Source organism: Rhinopithecus roxellana, chromosome 19 (assembly GCF_007565055.1).
Source record: "Rhinopithecus roxellana isolate Shanxi Qingling chromosome 19, ASM756505v1, whole genome shotgun sequence".
Lineage (NCBI taxonomy): Eukaryota > Metazoa > Chordata > Mammalia > Primates > Cercopithecidae > Rhinopithecus > Rhinopithecus roxellana.
The window spans coordinates 42,899,644-42,925,543 of NC_044567.1; the positions used below are offsets into that span (position 1 = coordinate 42,899,644).

Here is a 25,900-nt window from a genome sequence, read left to right on the forward strand (position 1 = left end):
ATTTGATTTTATATGACTTCTTTTTTTTTTTTTTGAGATGGAGTCTCGCACTGTCGCCCAAACTGGAGCGCAGTGGCCAGATCTCAGATCACTGCAAGCTCCGCCTTTTGGGTTCACGCCATTCTCCTGCCTCAGCCTCCCGAGTAGCTGGGACTATAGGCGCCCGCCACCTCGCCCGGCTAGATTTTTGTATTTTTTAGTAGAGACGGGGTTTCACCGGGTTAGCCAGGATGGTCTCGATCTCCTGACCTTGTGATCCGCCCGGCTCGGCCTCCCAAAGTGCTGGGATTACAGGCTTCAGCCACCGCGCCCGGCTGACTTTTTTTTTTTTTTTTTTTTTTTTTGAGATGCAGTCTTGCTCTGTCTCCCAGGCTGGAGTGCAGTGGCGTGATCTCAGCACACTGCAAGCTCTGCTTCCCGGGTTCACGCCATTCTCCTGCCTCAGCCTCCCCAGCAGCTGGGACTACAGGTGCACGCTGCCATGCCTGGCTAATTTTTTATATTTGGTTTTATATGACTTTCAAGAGAAGATGGCAAACATCTGCTTACCTGTGTATCTGTTACCTTGGATTCACCCTCTCTTCCCTCATCTAGGACGTGCAATAATGTTTTAAACACCCACCCACCCACACACACACGCCCTCTGGAATTAACCAGTGCCAACGGCTGCAGCACTGCAGAGAAAAACACTCTATAGTCACAAACTTCCCATTATCTTCCAGTGCATATCTCCGTTCAACTGGAGTCCAGTTAGTTGACTCTCTCCCAGACATAGCCCAGACAGCATAATGAGGGCATTTCCATCTGTGGCCTAATGAATAGGGACTCCTAGGCTAGTTATTTCCAGGTCTGCCACCAGCTCACTGAGTGACCTTTGACAAGGCCCTGGACCTGTTTTAGCACCTATAAAGTGCGGTTAGCAATTTTATCCTAGTGAAGTGGGAGAGATAATGGCTGGGCTAATGCTTTGAACCTGCAAATAAATCATCATGAACACCATAATTATTTCCCCAGTTATTGCAGCAGCAGTCTCTCTGTCTGCCTTGAATGTCCATCATGGCGAAGACCTTGCTGATGGATAGGGGAAAATGTTATTCTGTCTGGGTGGACATTGGTCTAATTATTTACAAAGGGGTAGTAGACTACATGATAGGCAAAAGAGAATCAAAGAGGCCGGGTGTGGTAGCTCACGCCTGTAATCCCAGCACTTTGGGAGGCCGAGGTGGATCACCTGAGGTCAGGAGTTCGAGACCAGCCTGGTCAATATGGTGAAACCCTGTCTCTACTAAAAATACAAAAATTAGCTGGCGTGGTGGCGGGCGCCTGTAATCCCAGCTACTCGGAAGGTTGAGACAGGGAGAATTGCTTGAACCCTGGAGGCAGAGGTTGCAGTGAGATTGCACCATTGCACTCCAGCCTGGGCAACAAGAGCGAAACTGTCTCAAAAAAAAAAAAAAGAGAAAATCCTTAGGTGTGGGTTTAGAAGGAGCCATTCTTGGACACTTAGATCCCTTATATTGTTTTTGGAGTAAGTCAGGATCATAGAAAAATGGGCAAAAGGCATTAAAGATAATTAGCATTCCAGACCATGGCTAGTTTTCCAAAGGTCTTGAGAGTGGAACCAGTAGTTGGATAAGCCCTTCAATGTACTGAGTCCATTCATTCATCCTTTACTTCATTCATTCAGGAAAAACTCACTGGGTGCCTAACAAAGTATCTGCTAGTTACAGAACTGGGTTATATCAAAGATAAAATAATTATGGTCATAAGAGATTATAAGGACCTTCTAGTCAAATAGAGCACAAAATACGCACACAAATAACTTCAACTGAATAAAGTGTCACAAATAAAGCAAAACTTCTGGAGTATTCTAAGTGGGGAGAGATTCTGGCCTAGAAAACCCAGGGAAGGCTCTGTAGGGGTGAGGGGGCAGGATTGGGGCCTGTGGAGATGGCAGATCAGGACTTGCCTAGTAGAACATAGAGTATGAGCAAACTTTATGGGTTCCTATATTTGGTGGCCAGGGTGCCTAAAAAGGAGCAGCGGGTAAGGAATTGGAAAGGTTGAGTTTGGGCTTGGGATGGAAGGTCTGGGGAGATTGGGTGGGGACAAAGGGTCAGAGATATGTATCCTTTCAGGACTCTCTTGTCTTTTCTTATCTCTCTGGATCAGGTGCTCCTTCCTCCAATTCTAGCAGCTGGAGGCTCTCACCTAGGCCTGTGGAATCTCCAGCGTTCGTTTTCAACTGGCTAAATCTTACTCAAGGCCCAAGGCCCAAGGCCCAGTTGAGAGGCCTCCACCAGAAGTCTCCCACAACAGGCAGAGCCTGGCCCCACCACATGGCCCCAAAAGAACTTTTACACCAGAATTCTGCAAGTTTTCTTTGGCTTTCTTTTCTTGCCTCACTCATTGGATAGTAACCAATTTGAAGGTCAGAAATGGAGTTTTTCACCCTGTTTTCCATAGCTACACACATACACGCACACACAGACACACGCATGCCCATACAGAATACCACAGAACTGGGCACAAAGTGTCCCCTCAATCATTAAGCTTATTGTTATTCACCGCCTCCCAGGACTGGTTCCCAGTGTAATGCGCTGGAAAGAGCACAGGGCTTCAGCCTCACACAAATCTTTGTTTGAATCTGGCCCTCTCCTTTTGTTGTGTGACCTTGGGTAAGTTGCTTGACCTCTCAAAGCTTCATTTTCCTCATTTGTATGTGGGGAATAGTGCGTGGCACTTAGTAGAAGTGTGGCAAATGATAGTCATTAATGATTATTGTTGTTGCTGCTGAGAGCCAGCAAGATCAGATGGTCTACAGGATCCAGGGCTGGGTTTTCATTTTCCTTCCCTTTTAATTCAGTTGTCTTCTTCTCCCATCTGCCTGCTCTGTGTCTTTTCTGTTACTGTCTATGGGTCGGCCTGCATCTCCCTCCAGGCTGGCTTTCCCTTCTCTCCTCAGAGAGCTCAGCTGTTGCTGACTCTCACAGGGTATGGGTGTCTGTGCCTTGCGCACCATTAGTCAATAAATTACAAAATCATTTGTTTTATTTGTTCTTGTTACCTTGAGGGCTGTCTGAAATTGCCTTTCTTTTGAAAGCCACATTTGCGTATCTCTGTGCTGGAGTCAAAGGCTGCAGCTGTGGTTTCAATACAATTTAAATATTAATAAAACCTCCTAAACCTTTAGCTGTTTTTTAAAAAAGCAGTCTTGCCCTTCTGCTCCTAGATTGCTAATATAATTTACTCTTTGTCCCTTGCATTGTACAGCAGTCCCCCCTTATCTGCGGGGGATATGTTCCAAGACCACAAGTGGATGCCTGAACCCTCAGATAGTACCAAACCCTGTATATATGATGTTTTTCCCTATACATTCATACCTATGATAAAATTTAATTTATAAATTGGGCACAGTAAGAGATTAACAACAATAACTAATAAAATAGAACAAGTCAAACAATACTCAGAATGGTGTACAATTTAAAACGTATGACTTGTTTCTGGAATTTTCCTTTTAATATTTTTGGACCATGGTTGACCATAAGTAACTGAAATCAAAACCATGGATAAGTGGGGGGACTACTGTCTTTGCTTAAAGGGCCTTTTTGAAGTTAACTGAAGTCAGCTGTTGCAACCATGTAGCGAACCACTTACCAGCCCACAAACCTTATTTATCCTTAACAAGCCCAAGATTCACTACAGACAAAAGAATAGACCACAGGTAACATTTATATACCAATTAGCAGCCCCTTACACTAAGCCATTTGTTCTCAAACTTGAGCCTGTTGCAGAATCACAGGTTGCTGGCCCCACCTGTCTGGGATTCACTGAGTCTGGGAATTTGCATATCTAACAAATTCCTAGGTGATGGTGTTGCCCCCTCACACTCCTATCAAGGGATCATGCTTTGAGAACCTTACACTGAACTGTAATGTTAAGCTGTCACATATCATTTTGAGGTTTTTTTTTTTTTTTTTTTTGAGATGGAGTCTCGCTCTGTCGCCCAGGTTGGAGTGCAGTGGCCGGATCTCAGCTCACTGCAAGCTCTGCCTCCCAGGTTCACACCATTCTCCTGCCTCAGCCTCCAGAGTAGCTGGGATTACAGGTGCCCGCCACCTCGCCCGGCTGATTTTTTTTTTTGCATTTTTAGTAGAGACGGGGTTTCACCGTGTTAGCCAGGATGGTCTTGATCTCCTGACCTCGTGATCCGCCCGTCTCGGCCTCCCAAAGTGCTGGGATTACAGGCTTGAGCCACCGTGCCCGGCCCATTTTGAGTTCTTGAAACCATGTCTCCACAGTTCATATTCCCCAGCCACCAGAGTCGGGGGGATGTCTCTAGATCTCGGTTCCTTCTAGTCCCTTAAACAATTGCTTACATTCTCCTGGTCCTCCAGACATTCAGGATCAGCTCCCTCTACACCTCCCCAATCCCTGCTCTCCATGGGAGCTGTTTCTAGTTTTCCTTAATTTTCTATTTGGCCAGATTAGTTTCTTTAATTTTCTCCTTGTTATAGGCAGAGTTACCGGGTGTTCAAGAGTACCAGGCATCACTATAGTGGAGGGGGCTGCCGGCTCAGCCATTTTCCAGTAGTCTTTGATAAGTGAGCCCCCACATTCCCTGGGTAGCTGGCCCCATTCTCTGGGGCTTCTTTGCGTAAATCTGCAGCTCTCCCTCATCCTGCCATTTTCTGTGTGCCGTCTGCCTCTGGGGCTGACCTTATCTGCTCCTCGCAGCCTTCAGAGGACACATTCTGGGCAGCTTGGCTCCTTCCGCTCCAACTACCCCAACACTGATTCCTTTCTTTTTCTCCTGCATGTTTTTGAGGCGATACTTTGTTGATGATTCTGGTTGCATTTTTTAGGAGGGACATAATCTGCCAGAGCTCTTCTCTAGGCCCCCTCCCTGTGCCTGCATGATAATCCTTTCTCCTTCCTTTCCAGCTTCTTTGTAGAAGTTTGTTTTGTAAAATGAGATAAAGGCAGTACAGGAACCAGTTCCAAGTGCTGCTGTGCCCAGAGAGGGCTAGAGATTGTGGGGTGGAAAAGTGGGAGGACATCTTAAAGTCAGAGGTCAAAGGAATGTGGATTAACTCCATCCTCAGGTAGGACTCTATTTTTTTTTTTTTTTTTTTTTTAGTGAGACAGAGATTTACTCTTGTTGCAAAGGCTGGAGTGCAATGGCACAATCTCGGCTCACCGCATCCTCCGCCTCCCAGTTCAAGAGATTCTCCTGCCTCAGCGTCCCAAGTAGCTGGCGTTACAGGCAAGTGTCACCATGCTCGGCTAATTTTGTATTTTTAGTAGAGACGGGGTTTCACCATATTGCCCAGGCTGATCTCGAACTCCTGAACTCAGGTGATCCGCCCGCCTCGGCCTCCCAAAGTGCTGGGATTATAGGCGTGAGCCACTGCACCTGGCCCCTCAGGTAGACTCTTAACCTGGGCCAGGCATCATGAGGTCAGGGCCTGAACTTGACTTTTGGGAAAGGTTATGCAGAACTTGAAACAGATGGGGTGTATATTTGTTGGGAGACCTTAGAGACAATTACAGAAAACTTTAATGTATTTTAGTCATCTTTGCTTTCACTCACTATTCCTGAAAAGGGAGGCTGTATTAGATGGATACCGCTTTTCCTATTAACCCCAAAGTGATGGGGTCAGAAGGCTGACGCCTGGCTTAGCCTCAAGGCCCAGTAGCACTTCTGCTTGCTTCCTGCCTGACTTTACTGCTAACACAGAGACTCATCAACTCGCTGGCAGGTAGACAGGGAGCTGGCATGGGCCCTAGGGAAGTCAAGCTGTAGGTGAGGATGAACTGGAAGGCTTTGACAACTAAGATACAGTCATAAGCTGGAAGGCCCGAGAGAAGTGGAAATAGTAGCCATGATCCACTCCTGTAAGACACTTTGCCTGACATGGGGCTGCTTTTATTATCTCCTACCATGGCCCAAAAAGGAAGTGAGTGCGAGTTCCCCTCAAAATCTAGTTCTCTCCCCACATTCCCTTAAGGCTTGAACCTTCTGTCCCAGGGTCCAGTGACAGAGGCAGATGGAAAGCTGATGATGGGAACAGAAAGGTGGCTTTGGATCTTCATGTAGTCATTTATTAGCTGTGCAAATCTGAGTAAAATCTTACAATCAAGGAACTTGAGATTCAACTCCCATTTTTCCAATGAGGTAACAAATACCCACTTCATAGGGCTATGATAAAGACTGATATAAAATGTAATATTGGCAGTTAGCTCCATTTTCCCTATCTTCCTTCACTGTCTCCAGCAAATACAGCAGGACTGAATTGTGTGATGACTTCATTCTCTTTGCTCAAAAAGGGTTCCAATCTCTGAGCAGTGTGAGGACCAGGAAATAATGATAGAGAATGTCATCTGTGGATTAAGCATGGTAAATACAAGTGGTAGGCAGAATTCTAAAGATGTCTTCCCTTGATTGCTGTCTTCTGGTTATTCAATCCAACACTAATCTAGGTACTGCTGTGAAGGGACTTTGCAGGTATGGCTAAGGCTATGGACCTTAAGATATGAAGATCACTTTGGATTACCAGGTGGGTGCAATCTAATCACTTGAGTCCTTAGAAACAGAGACATGTCTCTGGCAGGAGTTAGAAAGATGCAGCAGTCAGCAAGATTCAGTGTGAGAAAAACTTGACCACCCATTGCTGGTTTTGAAGATGGAGGCAGACGGACCAGAAGCCTAGGAATGTGGGGAACCTCAACAAGCTGAGAATGATGCCCAGCCGACAGCCGGTGGGAAACAGGGATCTTAGTTCTAAAACTGCAAGGACTTATTCCCAGAGCCTCTAGAAGGGAAAACGCCCTGCAAACACCTTTATTTTGGCCTCATGAAACCTGAAACAAAGAAACAGTTGAGCCACCTCAGACTTCTGACCTTGCAACAATTTGTTTTGGTAGCAACAGGAAATACAAAAGGTATTTAAGCTGCCTCAATAAATCCTAAGAGGTAGATACTATCATCACCCCCATTTTACAGAGGAGGAGACTGAAGCACAGTGAAAAGGCTCTGAGATAGTCAGTTGGTCTAAGTCTCAAGAACAGTCATTCATGGTGGAAGTGTTTGCTACCAAGTTTATTTGCAGTGTTAACAGCACAATATTTACAACACGTATTTTGTACAATCAAGTCTTCACTGCCCTTGCACACTGGGGGGCGGCTAGGGAAGACCTAGTCCTTCCACCAGCTATAAACAGTCTGGATAATGAGTTTATGAAAAACACTTTTTCTTCCTTCAGCAAGCAAAGTTATTTATGAAGCTGTGTGGTTCAGCAATAGGGAGCAAAGGGAAAAAAATTACCTCAAAGAAAGCAACAGCTTCCTTCCTGGTAGGATCTGTCATTTTATAGACATGAAATATTTATGCCAGAGGTCTTATATTTTAAGAGGAATGGGTTATATACCAGAGCTACAACAATAAACATTTTACTTATTACTAATGAGGAATTAGAAGACTGTCTTTGGAAACCGGTTCTTGAAAATCTTCTGCTGTTTTAGAACACATTCTTTAGAAATCTAGCAAATATACTTCAGACTTTTAGAAATCTCTTCTAGTTTCATATTCCTTTTTTTTTTTTTTTTGAGTCACAGTCTCACTGTGTCACCCAGGCTGGAGTGCCGTGGTATGATCTTGGCTCACTGTAGCCACTCCACCTCCCGGGCTCAAGCGATTCTTCTGCTTCAGCCACCTGAGTAGCTGGGATTACAGGGGTCCACCACCATGCCTGGCTAATTTATGTACTTTTAGTAGAGATGGGGTTTCACCATGTTGGCCAGGGTGGTTTTGAACTCCTGACCTCCAGTGATCCACCTGCCTCACCCTCCCAAAGTGCAGGGATTACAGGCATGAGCCACCATGCCCAGCCTTCAAGTTTCATTTTCATTTCTAATAACTACCTCAGAATTTCCTCCCCAGTGTTCCTCTCCAACATTTGAGAACTACCCAAGGACTATTCTGATTTTAAGTCACATAATCCATCCCAAGCACTCTCCTTCTATTGAAGGGTCTGACTCTCTGCCTTTGTGAACACAGGGTTTTAGAGAAGCAAATTTAGGGAAATCAGCTGTTCTCTTGAGGCCAAGCCACTTTGTGCTACCAGCCCTAAGCCAACAGCCCAAATAGAAAGAATAGGGCTGATAAATAATGAATCAGCATCTTGCTCAATTGGTGGCGTTTAAATGGTCTAAAATCTTCTCAGGTGAAAAATTACCAAAATTTTGTGCTCATGGCAGATTTCAAAGGGAGACTTGAAGCAGAAAATCTTTAAGGGACCCTTGCATAGCCAGAAGTCCTTTTCAGGCTGATGTACATAAAATATTTAGTAGCCAGGACAGTTGAAGGACTGAAGAGTGAGAGGAGCTCCCAGGGCCTGGAAAGGCCACTTCGTAAGCTCATTCTTGGGGTCCTGTGGCTCTGTACCTGTGGCTGGCTGCTATCAGTAGTGGCTGTGGGGGATCTGGGGTATCAGGTAGGCGTCCAGCTCCTGGCACTGGTAGAGTGCTACACTGTCCAACACCCACTCTCGGGTCACCACAGGTGCCTCACACATCTGCCCAATTGCTAGAGACAGAGAACACAAGCACAGATTAGTGTCAATTCATTCTCCTGGACCAGGTTCTAATCAATAGACTCCAGGGTCCTGGTTGTGTGAGTTCTTAGGATTAATGAGGTAGAAGCCAACTACTTTTTTTTTTTTGAGACGGAGTCGTGCTCTATCATCCAGGCTGGAGTGCAATGGCGCAATCTTGGCTCATTCAACCTCCACCTCCCGGGTTCAAGCAGTTCTCCTGTCTCCACCTCCCGAGTAGCTGGAATTACAGGCACACACCACCACACCTGGCTAATTTTTGCATTTTTAGTAGAGACGGGGTTTCACGATGTTGGCTGGGCTGGGCTTGAACTCCTTACCTCAGGTGATTCACCCGCCTTGGTCTCCCAAAGTACTGGGATTACAGGCGTGAGCCACTACGCCTGGCCTTTTTTTTTTGAGACAGAGTCTTGCTTCTGTTGCTCAGCCTGGAGTGCAATGGCACGATCTCAACTCACTGTAACCTCCACCTCCCAGGTTCAAGCGATTCTCCTGCCTCAGCCTCCCAAGTAGCAGGGATTACAGGTGCCTGCCACCACTCCAGGATAATTATATTTTTCTTTTTTTTTTTTGAGATGGAGTCTCGCTCTGTCACTCAGGTTGGATTGTGATGGTGCAGTCTCAGCTCACTGCAACCTCCACCTCCCGGGTTCAAGCGATTCTCCTGCCTCAGTCTCCCAAGTAACTGGGACTACAAGTGCGTGCCACCATGCCTGGCTAATTTTTTTTAGTATTTTTAGTAGAGATGGGGTTTCGCCATGTTGGCCAGGCTGGTCTCAAACTCCTGATGTCAGGTGATCCTGAGGCAGAAGAATCACTTGAACCCAGGAGGTGGAGGTTGCAGTGAGCCAAGACTGGGCCACTGCACACCAGCCTGCTGTGTGACAGAGTGAGACTCCACCTCAAAAAAAAAAAAAAAAAAAAAAAAGCAGTGCTTCAGGACATAAGGCCTGCTCTGAAGAGGCCCAAGGAGTGACTGGTGGTGAAAGCCCACAGCCTCTGGCAACCGTATTAACATGACCTTCAATCTGTTAAAGGAAAGCCACCAGGAAAACAGCACTGTAATTTAACAATGTGAAAATGTATGTGATATCTTAAGGAAAAAAGCAAAACAGTGTAATTATGATCACATTTTATAAAATACACATGTGCAGGGCCGGGCACGGTGGCTCAAGTCTGTAATCCCAGCACTTTGGGAGGCCGAGACGGGCAGATCACGAGGTCAGGAGATCGAGACCATCCTGGCTAACCCGGTGAAACCCCGTCTCTACTTAAAAATATGAAAAACTAGCCGGGCGAGGTTGCGGGCGCCTGTAGTCCCAGCTACTCGGGAGGCTGAGGCAGGAGAATGGCGTAAACCCGGAAGGCGGAGCTTGCAGTGAGCTGAGATCCGGCCACTGCACTCCAGCCTGGGCCACAGAGCGAGACTCCGTCGCAAAAAAAAAAAAAAAAAAAAAAAAAAATAAATAAATAAATATAAAATACACATGTGTATATATATGCACATATGCCTGGTGGAATTTTATGGTGATCATCTCCAAGTAGTGGAATTACTGGGATTATTTTATTGTTTTTGTGTAAATTTATACTTTTTCTTTTCTTTTTGAGACACAGTCTCGCTGTGTTCCCCAGGCTGGAGTGCAGTGGTATGATCGCGGCTCACTGTAGCATCGACCTCCTGAGCTCAAGTGATCCTCCCACCTCAGCTTCCCAAGTAGCTGCGACTACAGGCATCTGCCACCAGACCCAGCTACTTTTTAAATTTGTTGTACAGATGAAGTCTCCTTATGTTGCCCAGGCTGGTCTCAAACTCCTAGGCTCCCACCTTGGCCTCCATCTTGGCCTCCCAAAGTGCTGGAATTATAGTCATGAACCACCATCCCTGGCCTTGATTTATATTTTTGTGATGAACATTCATATCTTACTCCCACCCCATGGAAACAGTTCATGTCTTACTTTTACAATATAAAACAAACAATAAAAACGTCAAAAAGACATTTTAGCCATTCCTTCAACAAATATTCAAAATGTGCTCATAACTGTGCTATTCAAGCACCAGGTAATGAGTGGTAAACCAAACCCATGCAAAAGGACCCCATATAGCACAGGTACATGCAGGCACCTTACCATGGAAGCCATTGTCCTCTGTCCAGGCATCTGGCTGCACAACCACAACTGGGTGGAAACCCTGGATTCCCAGGAAGGAAAGAGCATTGAGAGTGTGAGAGCAGGACTATTGGCACTGTCACTTCATCATTTTTTTTTTTTGAGACAGGGTCTTGCTCCATCACCCAGGCTGGAGTGCAGTGGTGTGATCTCACCTCACTGCAACCTCTGCCTCCTGGGCTCAAGTAATCCTTCCACTTCAGCCTCCCAAGTAGCTGGAACTACAGATACATACCACCACCCCTGGCTAATTTTTTTTTTTTTTTTTTTGAGACGGAGTCTCGCTCTGCCGCCCTGGCTGGAGTGCAGTGGCTGGATCTCTGCAAGCTCCGCCTCCCGGGTTCATGCCATTCTCCTGCCTCAGCCTTCCGAGTAGCTGGGACTACAGGTGCCCGCCACCTCGCCCGGCTAGTTTTTTGTATTTTAGTAGAGACGGGGTTTCACCATATTAGCCAGGATGGTCTCGATCTCCTGACCTCGTGATCCGCCCGCCTCGGCCTCCCAAAGTGCTGGGATTACAGGCTTGAGCCACCGCGCCCGGCCTAATTTTTTTGTATTTTTGGTACAGACAGGGTTTCACCAGGTTGCCCAGGCTGGTCTCAAACTCCTGGGTTCAACTTCCCCACAGGGATTATAGGCATGAGCCACCGCACCTGGCCTCAGCTAATTTTTAGTAATTTTTTTGTAGACCTGAAGTCCTACTGTATTGCCCAGGCTGGTCTTGAGCTCCCAGGCTCAAGCGATTCTCCCACCTTGGCCTCCCAAAGTGTTGTGATTACAGGTGTGAGGCGCTAGGCCCAGTCCATCATTTTTTTTTTTCCTTTTTTTTTTTGAGACGGAGTCTCGCTTTGTCACCTGGGCTGGAGTACAGTGGCGTGATCTCGGCTCACTGCAATCTCTGCCTCCCGGGTTCAAGCGATTCTCCTGCCTCAGCCTCCCAAGTAGCTGGGACTGCAGGCATGCACCACTACGCCCAGCTAATTGTTGTATTTTTAGTAGAGACGGGGTTTCACCACGTTGGTTGGCCAGGATGGTCTTGATCTCTTGACCTCGTAATCTGCCCACCTCGGCCTCCCAAAGTGATGGGATTACAGGCGTGGGCCACCGTGCCTAGCTTTTCTCTCTCTCTCTCTTTTTTTTTTTTTTTTTTGAGACAGAGTCTCGCTCTGTCACCCAGGCTGGAGTGCAGTGGCACAATCTCCGCTCACTGCAAGCTCCGCCTCACGGGTTCATGCCATTCTCCTGCCTCAGCCTCCCAAGTAGCTGGGATTACAGGCACCCGCCACCATGCCCAGCTAATTTTTTGTATTTTTAGTAGAGACGGAGTTTCACCATGTTAGCCAAGATGGTCTCTATCTCCTGACCTCGTGATCCACCTGCCTTGGCCTCCCAAAGTGCTGGGATTACAGGCATGAGCCACTGCGCCCGGCCTTTTCTCTCTTTTTTTTTAGACGAAGTCTTATTCTGTCACCCAGGCTGGAGTGCAGTGGTGCAGTCTTGGCTCACTGCAACCTCTGCTTCCCAGGTTCAAGCGATTCTCACACCTCAGCTTCCCAAGTAGCTGGGATTACAGGCATGCTCCACCAGGCCTGGCTAATTTTTGTATTTTTTTTAGCAGAGATGGGGTTTCACCATGTTGGCCAGGCTGGTCTCAAACTCCTGACAAGTGATCCACCTGCCTTGGCCTCCCAAAGTGCTGGGATTACAGGCATGAGCCACCACGCCCAGTGCCCATCATTTCTTGATGATTTGTTGAAACACAGTATGCTGGGGCAGTCAGAGAGGAGAGGGAGGGGCATATGGCAAAAAGAGAGGCAAAGAGCCTTCCCTCAGTATATTTAATATGTGCAGTTCTCAAATCCTCACCCATCCCTTACAGATGGAGTCTTCTGGCACAGCTTTGTGGGCAGAGAAGACTTCTGAGGCTACAGTAGGGGCGTCCACAGGGACTGACAGGTGCCGGTCTTGCTCAATCACAGGAGAGAATACTGTGTCCTTCCTCTCTGACAGGGCAGCAAATACTTACTGTGCCAAGGGTGAATGATGAAAGCTCCTTCACCACAGAAGCACCACACAGCTGTACCATCCATTCCAGTTGATCTAAACAGGACATTTAGACATAAAATCACCCCAGTAATCTGTGTACTTAACTCAGGCCCTCTACCCTACACTCTCCGGATGAAGGTTTATAGCAAGACCTCTCAGTGGGAGAGTTTCTCTCTCTGCTCCAAAGGACAATGGTCTTAAAATAGCAGGGGTATGGATTTTAAGTCAATTTGCCACTGATATGCTATGTACTCTGGTTATCAGTCTCTATAAGGTCACTTGGTATAAGGTTTGACAGTCTCTCAAATAAAATGCTTGAAAGAAAAAAAAATCGAAGATCTAATTTCAATTAATTTGCTAAATTGCTGGCTAAGACACTGTGTGAAAAAACACCCACCTTCCTTCCCTCCCTTTCTCCCTTCATCCTAATTCTGTGTTGGTAATTGATAATCATGGCCACTGAAAATACCATACTTGGTGGTAATTACTGTAAATGTCAAGAGACGGGAAGATAATTCATCCAGTCAAAAAGTACATGTCATCCTGGTTAGAGACTCAGCAGGGAAAGGCTACATGCTGAGCTGGAATCCATATACTCAGGGGAAAAGAAATCAGAAGAGACTGTGGAGATGTTCTCCGTGTACCTGTAAAATCAGAACTGCCTAGTGGGCCCTGTTGGATGTGTTCTTCAAGACATTCATGTATGTTGCTCTTTCTCATCAGCCTGTTTCTGGGAATTGCTGAGGTGCTCCTGTCTGTCTGACTGAACGAAGGCTGACTAACTCACCCCCAAAATAATACTTGCTGGCAACCCTGGTTTGCACTATACCAAAGTAAAAAAACACTGAGAAATCCTTGAGTGGAACTTGGAAATTTCATAAAAATCCAATTGATAACTAATAAAGAGGATGGAAACAAAATTACATTGCAGCCAGGTTTTCTTGCTGTCACTCATCTGCCTGTGACCAGATGCTAAGGCTTCCTCTAAGGTGTAAGAGGACCTAAGTCCATGGGCAGAAGCAGGCATAGGAGGCAAAAGTGGGTAGCTTTTGCTGTGAAAAGAACAAACCAAATTTATACACACACCAGGGCCTTTGTGCTGCCCAACTCCAGGTGAGCTTTATTGCAGTCCTAAGTATAACATTGTATTCAGTGTCAAGTTTAATTAGAAAATGTTCACCAAGAGGGCTGGGTGCGGTGGCTCAGGCCTGTAATCCCAGCACCTTGGGAGGCCGAGGCGGGTGGATCACGAGGTCAGGAGATCGAGACCATCCTGGCTAACACGGTGAAACCCTGTCTCCACTAAAAAAAAAAAAAAATGCAAAAAATTAGCTGGGCGTGGTGGCATGTGCCTGTAGTCCCAGCTACTTGGGAGGCTGAGGCAGGAGAATCACTTGAACCGGGAGGTGGAGGTTGCAGTGAGCCAAGATCGCGCCACTGTACTCCAGCCTGGGCGACAGAGACTCCATCTCAAAAAAAAAAAAAAAAAACAAAAAAAAAAACAAAAATGTTCACTGAGAATCTTACCCTGCTCTGGGTCTGTCCATGGTGGGCCAGCTGCTGTGCTTTCTTCTATGTAAGTAAATTAAGATGGTTTAGGAAGAGCAGAACGTCTTGAGTTTTACCTATCCAAAGGTATTTTCTCACTAACATGTTGGCACTAACAGCAGCTCGATGCCATCTGAACACATAACATACTAAATCCTAACTATTCACCACCTTCATGCTCTTGAGAAGGGGGACAAGGTATAGCTTTTTTTCTGCCATAGGGTAACATTTAGGTGCTGTTTTGTTTGGAGGGTGGTAGAGAAATAGAATAGCCTCTACAACATCTCAGCAATCTGAGGAACCCCCATTGGGGGATCTTGCTTATAATACTCCACTATGTAAGACAAAGGCTGGTGCTGGAACTCTGCAGTTCTCCCAGGCTCTTACCTGTGGGCATGTTGGTGAAGGGCCCATAGCAACAGATTTCTAGCCCCCTGAAGATCTGGAAGAGAGGAAGAAAGAGGGACAGAGGAATGGAAAGAAGGAAATCTAGTTATAAAAGAATATTGGCTTTTATTCAAAAAAAAAAAAAAAACAGACTTTCAAAAAGGAAGAGATTTTCTTTTTCTTCTGTTCACCACCTGATGATTTCTGCTGCTACTTCCCAGGGACAAGCAGTCCAATGTCCAGAACACTAAAGGATTTCAGAAGATCTTTTTGAAGTGTATGTGTAGTTAACCTACACTCTATAGGCATTCTTTGTAGGTGCTTTTACTTGTTAGATGAAAGGGAAAAAAGGTCCTTCTGTATGTTTAATAAAAGGCTTGGATGGCTAGAAACTCAAAGCTATTGGCTGAAGTTTGATGTTTATCCAGACTTGGTACCTCAAGTACTCACCATGACCCCATCAGCAGAGGGGTCTATATTGATTTTAGGTGTACATGCTCCTTGTCTCCTCTGACTTTTTTTTTTTTTTTTCTTTTTGAGACAGAGTCTCACTCTGTCACTCAGGCTGGAATGTAGTGGTGCGATCTGGGCTCACTGCAACCTCTGCTCCCAAGGTTCAAGTGATTCTCCTGCCTTAGCCTCCTGAGCAGCTGGGATTATAGGCGCCCACCACCACGCCCGGCTAATTTTTGTATTTTTAGTAGAGACAGGGTTTCACCATGTTGGTCAGTCTGGTCTTGAACTCCTGACCTCGTTATCTGCCCGTCTCGGCCTTCCAAAGTGCTGGGATTACAGGCATGAGTCACTGCGTCCGGCCCTCTCTGACTTTCTTCTAGCTCCCTAAACATCTGTTCCTTCCTTCTCACTACTCTGAGAATGGCCATTGTATCTTTAGGCCATCCAAGCAGTTTTTAACTTAGAAGTGAAGCCATGTTCTGCCTCTCCTCATTGAACTGGTCTGACTGCCTGGTTTCCTGAAGACACAGATCACACTGCACCGCCTCTTCCACTTACAGGGCTTGCCAACACTGTTCAAAACAACTTTCTGTGATAGTCACAGTGTTCTATATCTATGCTAATAAGGTAGCCATGAGTCACATATAGTTATTGAGCACTGGAGATGTGGTTAGGGTGAATGAAGAACTAAACTTCATATTTTAATTTTTTTCTTTTTTTCTTTTTTTTTGAAGAGATGAGGTCTCATTCTGTCACTCAGGTTGGAGTACAGTGGCACGATCATAGCTTGCTACAGCATTGAACTCCTGCACTCAAGCAATCCTCCTGCCTCAGCCTCCTAAGTAGCTGGGACTACAGGTGCACACCACCACGACTGGCTGATTTGTAAAATTTAACTTTAAACAGTCCCATGTGGCTGGTGGCAACAATATGGGGCAGTGCAAACTCTCATATATACACTGGCATAGGTTCTTAGCAAAAAACTTGGGTATCACTTAAAAATAAACCCTAAAATTGTATCATTTGAATGGATATGTTTTGGGTGACTCTCATTTTCTTGACCTTCCCATTCCAATAAAAAGAAAATTGCCAAGGCCTAAAATTCACCTGGCTTCAAAGAGACTGCCATAAAGAAAAAAATCAGAAAAAAATCAGGAAGCTAAAAATACATGGATGGCCTTTTAGAAAGTGGTCACCCTCCCCCTTGATAGACAGACAGATGGACGGACGGATGGACAGATGGACACACATATACACACACACTCTCTCTCTCTCTCCTGCCAGAGGGAAAAGAAAGGGCAGCAGGACAAGTCTGTTTTTTTTTTTTTGGGAGAGTCTCGCACTGTCACCTGTGCTGGAGCGCAATGGCGTGATCTCAGCTCACTGCAACCTCCACCTCCTGGGTTCAAGCAATTCTCCTGCCTCAGCCTCCCAAGTAGCTGGGATTATAGGTGCACATCACCACACCTGGCTTTTTTTTTTTTTTTTTGGACACAGAGTCTTGATCTGTAGCCCAGGCTGGAGTGCAGTGGTGCAATCTTGGCTCACTGAAAGTTCTGCCTCCCGGGTTCACTCCATTCTCCTGTCTCAGCCTCCCAAGTAGCTGGGACTACAGGCGCCCGCCACCACGCCTGGATAATTTTTTGTATTTTTAGTAGAGATGGGTTTCACTGTGTTAGCCAGGATGGTCTCGATCTCCTGACCTCATGCTCTGCCCGCCTTGGCCTCCCAAAGTGCTGGGATTACAGGCATGAGCAACCACGCCAGCCACACCTGGCTAATTCTTTGTATTTTTAGTAGAGACGGGGTTTCACTATGTTGGCCAGGCTGGTCTTGAACTCCTGACCTCATGATACACCCGCCTCAGCCTCCCAAAGACAAGTCTGTTTGTTTTAAGGGACAGCATCCATCTGTGCCACTCTCACTATCTGTATGAATAAACTGCACCCCCAACCTGTTGATAGGACCTGCATGCTCATAATGCTAGAATTTCTCTCCAGGCAGCTAGCTGGAGCCAAATGCTGACATGAAAAGTACAAAAGATTAGGAATGCTTACATCCAGGCTAACACTCAGTGATGAGGATGTCTAGTTATGAGACAAGAAATCTGAAGTTTTGGGCTGGGTGTTGTGGCTCATGCCTGTAATCCCAGCACTTTGCGAGGCCGAGGCAGGCAGATCACACCCCATCTCTACTAAAAATACAAAAAATTAGCCGGGCGTGGTGGGGGGGCGCCTGTAGTCCCAGCTACTCAAGAGGCTGAGGCAGAATGGCGTGAACCCAGGAGGCGGAGCTGGTAGTGAGCCGAGACCACGCCACTGCACTCCAGCCTGGGTGACAGAGCGAGACTCCGTCTCAAATTAAAAAAAAGAAAAGGCCGGGCGCGATGGCTCAAGCCTGTAATCCCAGCACTTTGGGAGGCCGAGACGGGCGGATCACGAGGTCAGGAGATCGAGACCATCCTGGCTAACACGGTTAACACGGTGAAACCCCGTCTCTACTAAAAATACAAAAACTAGCTGGGCGAGGTGGCGGGCGCCTGTAGTCCCAGCTACTCGGGAGGCTGAGGCAGGAGAATGGCGTAAACCCGGGAGGCGGAGCTTGCAGTGAGCTGAGATCTGGTCACTGCACTCCAGTCCGGGCGACAGAGCGAGACTCCGCCTCAAAAAAAAAAAAAAAAAAAAAAAAAAAGAGAAAAAGAAATTTGAAATTTCAGGCCGGGTGCAGTGGCCTGTAATCCCAGCACTTTGGGAGGCCGAGGTGGGTGGATCAACTGAGGTCGGGAGTTCAAGACCAGCCTGACCAACATGGAGAAACCCCATCTCTACTAAAAATACAAAATTAGCTGGATGTGGTGGCACATGCCTGTAATCCTAGTTACTTGGGAGGCTGAGGCAGGAGAATCACTTGAACCCGGGAGGCAGAGATTGCGGTGAGCCGATATCGTGCCATTGTACTCCAGCCTGGGCAACAAGAGTGAAACTTCGTTCCCCCACAAAAAAAAAAAAGAAAAAAAAAAAAAAGGATATGTGAAGTTTCACCTCTACACATACATTTCTCTTCCAGAGAAAAATACTATGGTGACATTTAGTATCTTCAGAATGTCATTACTTTGACCATATACTTTCCATTATTGCTATTCTGCACAGAGGAAAAAATCCAAAGCACTAGTAATTTCTTTTTAAAGAAAGGAAGAATCTTGTGCTAATACTGCCTAGCATACAGTGGAGGAAAAACAGAGGACTGGCTCACATGGTGCTCCCCTGTGGTAAAGGCAGAAGCAGAAATAAGGCCAGCAGCTTTTCTTGGCATCTGGAACAATTACTTGATAGGCTCAGAAGGTAAAAACAGGCTGACCTCAAGAGTTCAAAACTCCAGGCTTGATTTGTGATCATGTCCCAAAGCAGTTTTCCTTAGGAAATTACCTCTACTGGTTCCCTCTTAAGTTTCTTTTTTTTTTTTTTTTTTTATTTTTATTTTTATTTTTATTTTTATTTTTTTTGAGACGGAGTCTTGCTCTGCCGCCCAGGCTGGAGTGCAGTGGCCAGCTCTCAGCTCACTGGAAGCTCCGCCTCCCGGGTTCACGCCATTCTCCTGTCTCAGCCTCCCCAGTAGCTGGGACTACAGGCGCCCGCCTCGTCGCCCGGCTAGTTTTTTGTATTTTTTAGTAGAGACGGGGTTTCACCGTATTAGCCAGGATGGTCTCGATCTCCTGACCTCGTGATCCGCCCGTCTCGGCGTCCCAAAGTGCTGGGATTACAGGCTTGAGCCACCGCGCCCGGCCTTAAGTTTCTATAAAAGAACAGAAAGCGCTCAGTAGAAGGATTTTTTTTTTTTTTTTTTTTTTTTTGAGACGGAGTCTGGCTCTGTCGCCCAGGCTGGAGTGCGGTGGCCGGATCTCAGCTCACTGCAAGCTCCGCCTCCCGGGTTTACGCCATTCTCCTGCCTCCGCCTCCCATGTAGCTGGGACTACAGGCGCCCGCCTCGTCGCCCGGCTAGTTTTTTGTATTTTTTAGTAGAGACGGGGTTTCACCGTATTAGCCAGGATGCTCTCGATCTCCTGACCTTGTGATCCACCCGTCTCGGCCTCCCAAAGTGCTGGGATTACAGGCTTGAGCCACCGCGCCCGGCCATGTTTTGTTTTGTTTTGAGACAAGGTCTCACAATATTGGCTAGGCTGGAGTGCAGTAGCACCATCAAGGCTCACTGCAGCCTGGATCTCCCAGGCTTAAGCATTCTTCTCACCTCAGTCTCCTGAGTAACGGGAATACAGGAGTGCGCTACAACACCCAATTAATTTTAAAATTTTTTTGTAGAGACAGAGTCTTACTATGTTGCCCAGGCTAGTCTTGAACTCCCGGGCTCAAGTGATCCTCCTGCCTTGGCCTCCTAAAGTGCTGGGATTACAGGCGTGAGCCGCTGCACCCAGCTGGGATTTTTTTTTTTTTTTTTTGAGATGAAGTCTCCCTCTTGTCCTCAGGCTAGAGTACAGTGGCGCAATCTTGGCTCACTGCAACCTCTGCCTCCCAGGTTCAACCGATTCTCCAGCCTTAGCCTCCCAAGTAATCCCGAGCTGGGATTACACGCGCCTGCCACCACACCCAGCTGATTTTTGTATTTTTAGTAGAGATGGGGTTTCACAATGTTGGCCAGGCTGGTCTCGAACTCCTGACCTCAGGTGATCCACCCGCCTTGGGCTCCCAAAGTGCTGGGATTAGAGGCATGAGCCACTGTGACCGGCCTGGGATGTTCTGAAATGGCTAGCAGTGCACACTTGAAAAAGAAAGAAAAGCAAACTGGAACATAGCACTTAGGGAGCTGAGAAAGCAGCCAGCTCAGGCCTGACAGGTAGGTGTGAAATCTTGCACAGAGTTCTCCCTGAGAGGAAGTCACAGTTCTGACTATGTCATCTGCTACAATATGATCTGGAGAAAGTCATTGAGTCTTCTTGGGTCTCATCTGCAAAGTTGTTAGAATGCTCCATTTTTTTTTCCCTCTGTGAAGCCTTCAATAACTTTTCAACAAACTATGGTATTAAGAGTTTAGACTTGGAGGCCAGGTGCAGTGGCTCATGCCTGTAATCCCAGCACTTTGGGAAGCCGAGGTGGGTGGATCACTAGAGGCCAGGAGATGAAGGCCAGCCTAGCCAACATGGCAAAACTCCATCTCTAATAAAAATATAAAAATTGGCCGGGCGCGGTGGCTCAAGCCTGTAATCCCAGCACTTTGGGAGGCCGAGACGGGCGGATCACAAGGTCAGGAGATCGAGACCATCCTGGCTAACACTGTGAAACCCCGTCTCTACTAAAAAAAAAATACAAAAAACTAGCCGGGCGACGTGGCGGGCGCCTGTAGTCCCAGCTACTCGGGAGGCTGAGGCAGGAGAATGGCGTAAACCCGGGAGGCGGAGCTTGCAGTGAGCTGAGATCCGGCCACTGCACTCCAGCCCGGGCGACAGAGCGAGACTCCGTCTCAAAAAAAAAAAAAAAAAAAAAAAAAAAAAAAAAGAAAAAATAAAATAAAATAAAAAATAAAAATTAAGGCTGGGAATGGTGGCTCACCCCTGTAATCCCAGCACTTTGGGAGTCTGAGGCGGGCAGATCATCTGAGGTCAGGAATTTGAGACCAGCCTGGCCAACATGTTGAAACCCTGTTTCTACTAAAAATACAAAAAATTATCTGGGTGTGGTGGCAAGTGCCTGTCATCCCAGCTATTTGGGAGGCTAAGGCATAAGAATCATTTGAACCTGCGAGCTGGAGGCTGCAGTGAGTTGAGATTGTGTCACTGCACTCCAGACTGGCCAACAGAATGAGACAAAAAATTAGCTAGGTGTGGTGGCACATGCCTGTAATCCTAGCTACTTGGGAGACCAAGGCACAAGAATTGCTTGAACTTGGGAAGTAAAAGTTCCTCCCAAGTTCAGTGAGCAGAGATAGCGGCACTGCACTCCAGCCTGGGTGACGGAGCAAGACTCTGGCCCGAAAAATAAATTAACAAAGAGTTTAACTTGGAGCTAGACTTCCTGAGTTCCACTTCTAGTTCCATCACTTACTAGCTGTGTGACTTTGTGCAACTTATTCAACCTCTCTGAACCTCAATTTTCACATCTGTAATATAGGCATAATTACAGTACATAGCTCATAGAGTTGTCATAAAATTGTTAATTACTTAAAACATGGTTGGGCCTTTACAGCAGCCCCTGGCATAAAGTGATCTTTTTGGGCCGGGCGCGGTGGCTCAAGCCTGTAATCCCAGCACTTTGGGAGGCCGAGACGGGCGGATCACAAGGTCAGGAGATCGAGACCCATCCTGACTAACATGGTGAAACCCCGTCTCTACTAAAAAATACAAAAAACTAGCCGGGCGAGGTGGCGGGCGCCTGTAGTCCCAGCTACTCGGGAGGCTGAGGCAGGAGAATGGCGTGAACCCGGGAGACGGAGCTTGCAGTGAGCCAGGATCCAGCCACTACACTCCAGCCTGGGTGACAGAGTGAGACTCCGTCTCAAAAAAAAAGAAAAAAAAAAAAAAGTGATCTTTTTTTTTTGAGACCTTCTCTCTGTCGTCCAGGCTGGAGTGTAGTGGCGCAATCTCAGTTTACTGCAACCCCCACCTCTTGGGCTCAAGAGATACTCTCAACTCACCCTTCTAAGTAGCTGGAACTACAGGTATATGCCACCACGTCTGGCTAATTTTTGTATATTTTTTTTTGGTAGAGATGGGGTTTTGCCATGTTGCCCAGGCTAGTATCGAACTCCTTGGCTCAAGCGATCTGCCTGCCTCAGTCTCCCAAAGTGCTGGGATAACTAACACGAATGAGCCACTGTGCCTGGCCTAGTGAACAGTGTATAAATTTTAGTTGTTATTAGCCAGGCACGGTGGCTCATGCCTGTAATCCCAGCACTTGGGGAGGCCAAGGCAGGTGGATCACAAGGTCAGGGGTTCAAGACCAGCCTGGGCAAGATAGTTAAACCCTGTCTCTACTAAAAACTATAAAAATTAGCTGGGTGCAGAGACAGGCACCTGTCTACTTGGGAGGCTGAGGCAGGAGAATTGGTTGAACCTAGGCGGCAGAGGTTGCAGTGAGCTGAGATTGTGCCGCTGCACTCAAGCCTGGGCAACAGAATGAGATTTCGTCTGAAAAAAAAAAATAGCTGTTATTAATCACTTCCTCTTCTATGTTTCCACAGACAGCACTGTGTATGGCCTGCTCACAGCATTTACCACACTGCTTTAGAGAAAGACACTCTAGGCTGGGCGTGATGGCTCACGCCTATAATCCTAGCACTTTGGGAGGCTGAGTTGGGGGGATCACCTGAGATCTGGAGTTCGAGACCAGCCTGGCCAACACAGTGAAACCCTGTCTCTAGTAACAGTACAAAAAATGAGCCCAGTGTGGTGGCGATGCCTATAATCCCAGCTACTTGAGAGGCTGAGGCAGAACAATCGCTTGAATCTGGGAAGCGGAGTTTTCAGTGAGCTGAGATCGCACCACTACACTCCAGCGTGGGTGACAGAGTGAGACTCCGTCTCGGAAAAAAAAAAAAAAAAAAGGAGAGAGAGAGAGAAAGATGCCCCAGTGAAGTGAAAAGAGCAAAGGCTTTAGATTCCCATCTGCTTAAAATCTCAGCTCTTCCACTTATCAGCTGAGATCTGAACCCCAGACGGGAATCCAAATTACACAACCTCTCTAAATATCTTAGTTCTATCATTCATAAAGTAGAGACAATACTTATTTATGTGGTTGGAATGGAAGAGTGAAAAAAGAAACTGTGTGAAAGTATCTAGCAGTGTGTATGTATGTAGTAAGTCTTACAAGATGAAGTGGCCCATCTCTGTAAAGGGGACTGGAATACAGAGTGGTGTGGTGAGATTTTTGTCAACTTGAGGGAGGGAGCTTTACCTTTCTGTCCGGGGATTCTCTTGCTCGCTTTGGACCTTGGTGGTTTCTTCCATTGACCACATCTCCTCTGACTTCAAAATCATGCTGAAGGAAACCAAACACAAACCATCAGGACCAGAGAAAGAGAAGCTTCCTTCAATAGAAGTGGAGCAGACACGTCATGTTTAAGGCATTCAGGCCGGGCACAGTGGCTCACGTCTGTAATACCAGCACTTTGGGAGGCCGAGGTGGTTGGATCATTTGAGGTCAGGTATTTGAGAGCAGCCTAGCCAACATGGTGAAACCCCGCTTTACTAAAAAACAAAAAACAAAAAAAAAAACAAAAAAACCACAAGGTTGGGCGCAGCAGCTCACGCCTGTAATCCTAGCACTTTGGGAGGCTGAGGTGGGTGGATTACTTGAGGTCAGGAGTTCGAAACCAGTCTGACCAACATGGTGAAACCGCATATCTACTAAAAATACAAAAAAGTAGTTGGGTGTGGTGGCAGGCGCCTGTAATCCCAGCTACTTGGGAGGCTGAGGCAGGAGAATCTTTTGAACCCAGGAGATGGAGGTTGCAGTGAGTTGAGATGGTGCCACTGCACTCCAGCCTGGGTGACAGAGCAAGACTCCATCTCAAAAAATTAAAAATAAAGTTAAAAAAATACAAAAATTAGCTGGGCGTGGTGGTGTGCGCCTGTAGTCCCAGTTACTTCCTAGCTACTTGGGAGGCTGAGGTGTGAGAATTGCTTGAAACCGGAGGTTTCAAGCCTGAGGCGGAGGTTGCAGTGAGCCAAGATCATGCCACTGCACTCCAGCTGGGGCGACAGAGTGAAACTCTGTCTCAAAAAAAACAAAGAAACAAAAAAAACAAAGAAACAAAAAAAATTAAGGCATTCAGAATTGCCAGGCAGGCAGTAGCTGGGCACCAATGGCTCACACCTATAACGCTAGCACTTTGGGAGGCTGAGGCAAGAGGACGGCTTGAGACCAGGAGCTTGAGACCCACCTGGGCAACACAGTGAGATCCCTTCTCTACAAAAAAGATATACAGAATTTCAGTCAGGCATAGTTACATGTGCCTGTAGTCCCAATTTCTTGAAAAGCTGAAGCTGGAGGGTCACCTGAGCCCGGGAGTTGGAGGCTGCAGTGAACTATGATCATACCACGACACTCCCACCTGGGTGACAAAGTGAGACCTGGCTAAAAACAAACAAACAAAAGAAAGAAAAAGAATTGCTGGGTAGAGATTTGACAAAAAAGAAAGTAAAATCATTCTTTTTGGTAGACCAGGTGAAATGATCAGTATCTCAGCTGTTGAAATCAATTCACTGAAGCAAATCTTTGTGTGCAGAAATTAACAGTCAGCTTTTCACCTCACTTGGGACTTAATGTATTTTGATTTTCAACATCTATCTCCTCCCAAAACATTCACTTAGCATTTAGATTAAACTGCTAATATTGTGCTGTTATAAAGGTAAATGAAAAATTCCCTATCTCCTAAATCAATTGCATAATATCATCTAAGGAAATAAAGGCTTTTCAGATTTCCACTGATTTACACAGTTAACACAACCAAAATGATAAAATATACATTCAATACACTAAAGAAAGTTAGAGGTTTTTCATAATCACTATTATGACTAGTCATGGACATGAGAATAAAGAATAATGAGACTGGGGAGAAATTTGAGGAAGAATGCTCAGAAACAAGTCTGACTGAAACTCACATTGTAGGGAAGGCCTTATGTGTTGCCAAGAGTATTGTGAAGAAAAATAAAGGCAAGAGTATAACCACCGGCTATTACTAGGGGAAGAATATCTGACATTTCCTAGTTACTTGAATGAGGAGTCTAGTGATAAATTTGTTAGAAGACTCCCATGTTTATAGTCCTCCTTGTACTCCTGAGCTTCATACCATGTGTCCAACTGCCTACTTAACTTCTCTATCCAGATGTCTAGTACACATCTCAAAATTCAGGCATCTGGCCAGGCACAGCGGCTCATACCTGTAATCCCAGCACTTTGGGAGGCCGAGGTGGGTGGATCACCTGAGGTCAGGAGTTCAAGACCAGCCTCAGCCTGGCCAACATGGTGAAACCCCATCTCTACTAAAAATACAAATATTAGCCAGGCGTTGTGGCAGGTGCCTGTAATCCCAACTACTCGGGAGGCTGAGGAAGGAAAATCACTTGAACTGGGAGGTGGAGGCTGCAGTGAGCTGAGATCGTGCCACTGCACTCCATGTACTCTAGCCTGGGCAACAGAACGAGACTCTGTCTCAAAAACAACAACAACAACAACAACAACAACAACAACAACAACAACAAATTTTCGCATCTAAAACAGAGTTCCTGATTCCACTCCTGCTTCCTGCTCTTCCCACTCCCCCATATTTCCTACCATGCCTTCTTTATCTAATTTAATATTACTAACAAGATCTATTGTTCAAGCCAAAACCCAAGTGTCACTCCTTCAATTTCTCTTTACCTTATCCTCCAATTTTAATCCATTAGCAAGTCCTCTCTTCAAACACATCCCAAACCAACCTTGGTTTTAACCATCTCCACACCACCAATTACCACAAGGATAAAATCTGAATTCCTTACCACCAAATACTATGTGATCTGGCCCTTATCTATGACCTTCTCCCATTCTTTGTCTAATCTCTGCCTCCACATAATTTGCCAATTACTCCAGCTACACTGGCCTATCTTTTATTATTATTATTATTTATTTTTTTTGAGATGGAGACTTGCTCTGTGGCCCAGGCTGGAGTGCAGTGGCGCAATCTTGGCTCAC

The 25,900-nt window shown here is 46.3% G+C and overlaps 1 protein-coding gene across 11 annotated transcripts in view; it reads right to left on the reverse strand.

Moving 5' to 3' along the window:
• Positions 1–7,081: 7,081 nt before the first annotated feature.
• The window catches only part of BRCA1 (BRCA1 DNA repair associated), a 107,673-nt gene continuing 88,854 nt past the window's right edge, over positions 7,082–25,900 (reverse strand). For all 11 annotated transcript variants that reach the window (XM_030923113.1, XM_030923115.1, XM_030923111.1 and 8 more), the window contains 5 exons: positions 23,120–23,203; positions 14,763–14,817; positions 12,808–12,881; positions 10,743–10,803; positions 7,082–8,587 (listed from right to left, as the gene is read on the reverse strand). In XM_030923113.1, coding sequence (XP_030778973.1) covers positions 8,463–8,587; positions 10,743–10,803; positions 12,808–12,881; positions 14,763–14,817; positions 23,120–23,203 — 399 coding nt within the window. In that variant the 3' untranslated portion in view covers positions 7,082–8,462. The remainder of the gene's footprint in view (positions 8,588–10,742; positions 10,804–12,807; positions 12,882–14,762; positions 14,818–23,119; positions 23,204–25,900) is intronic.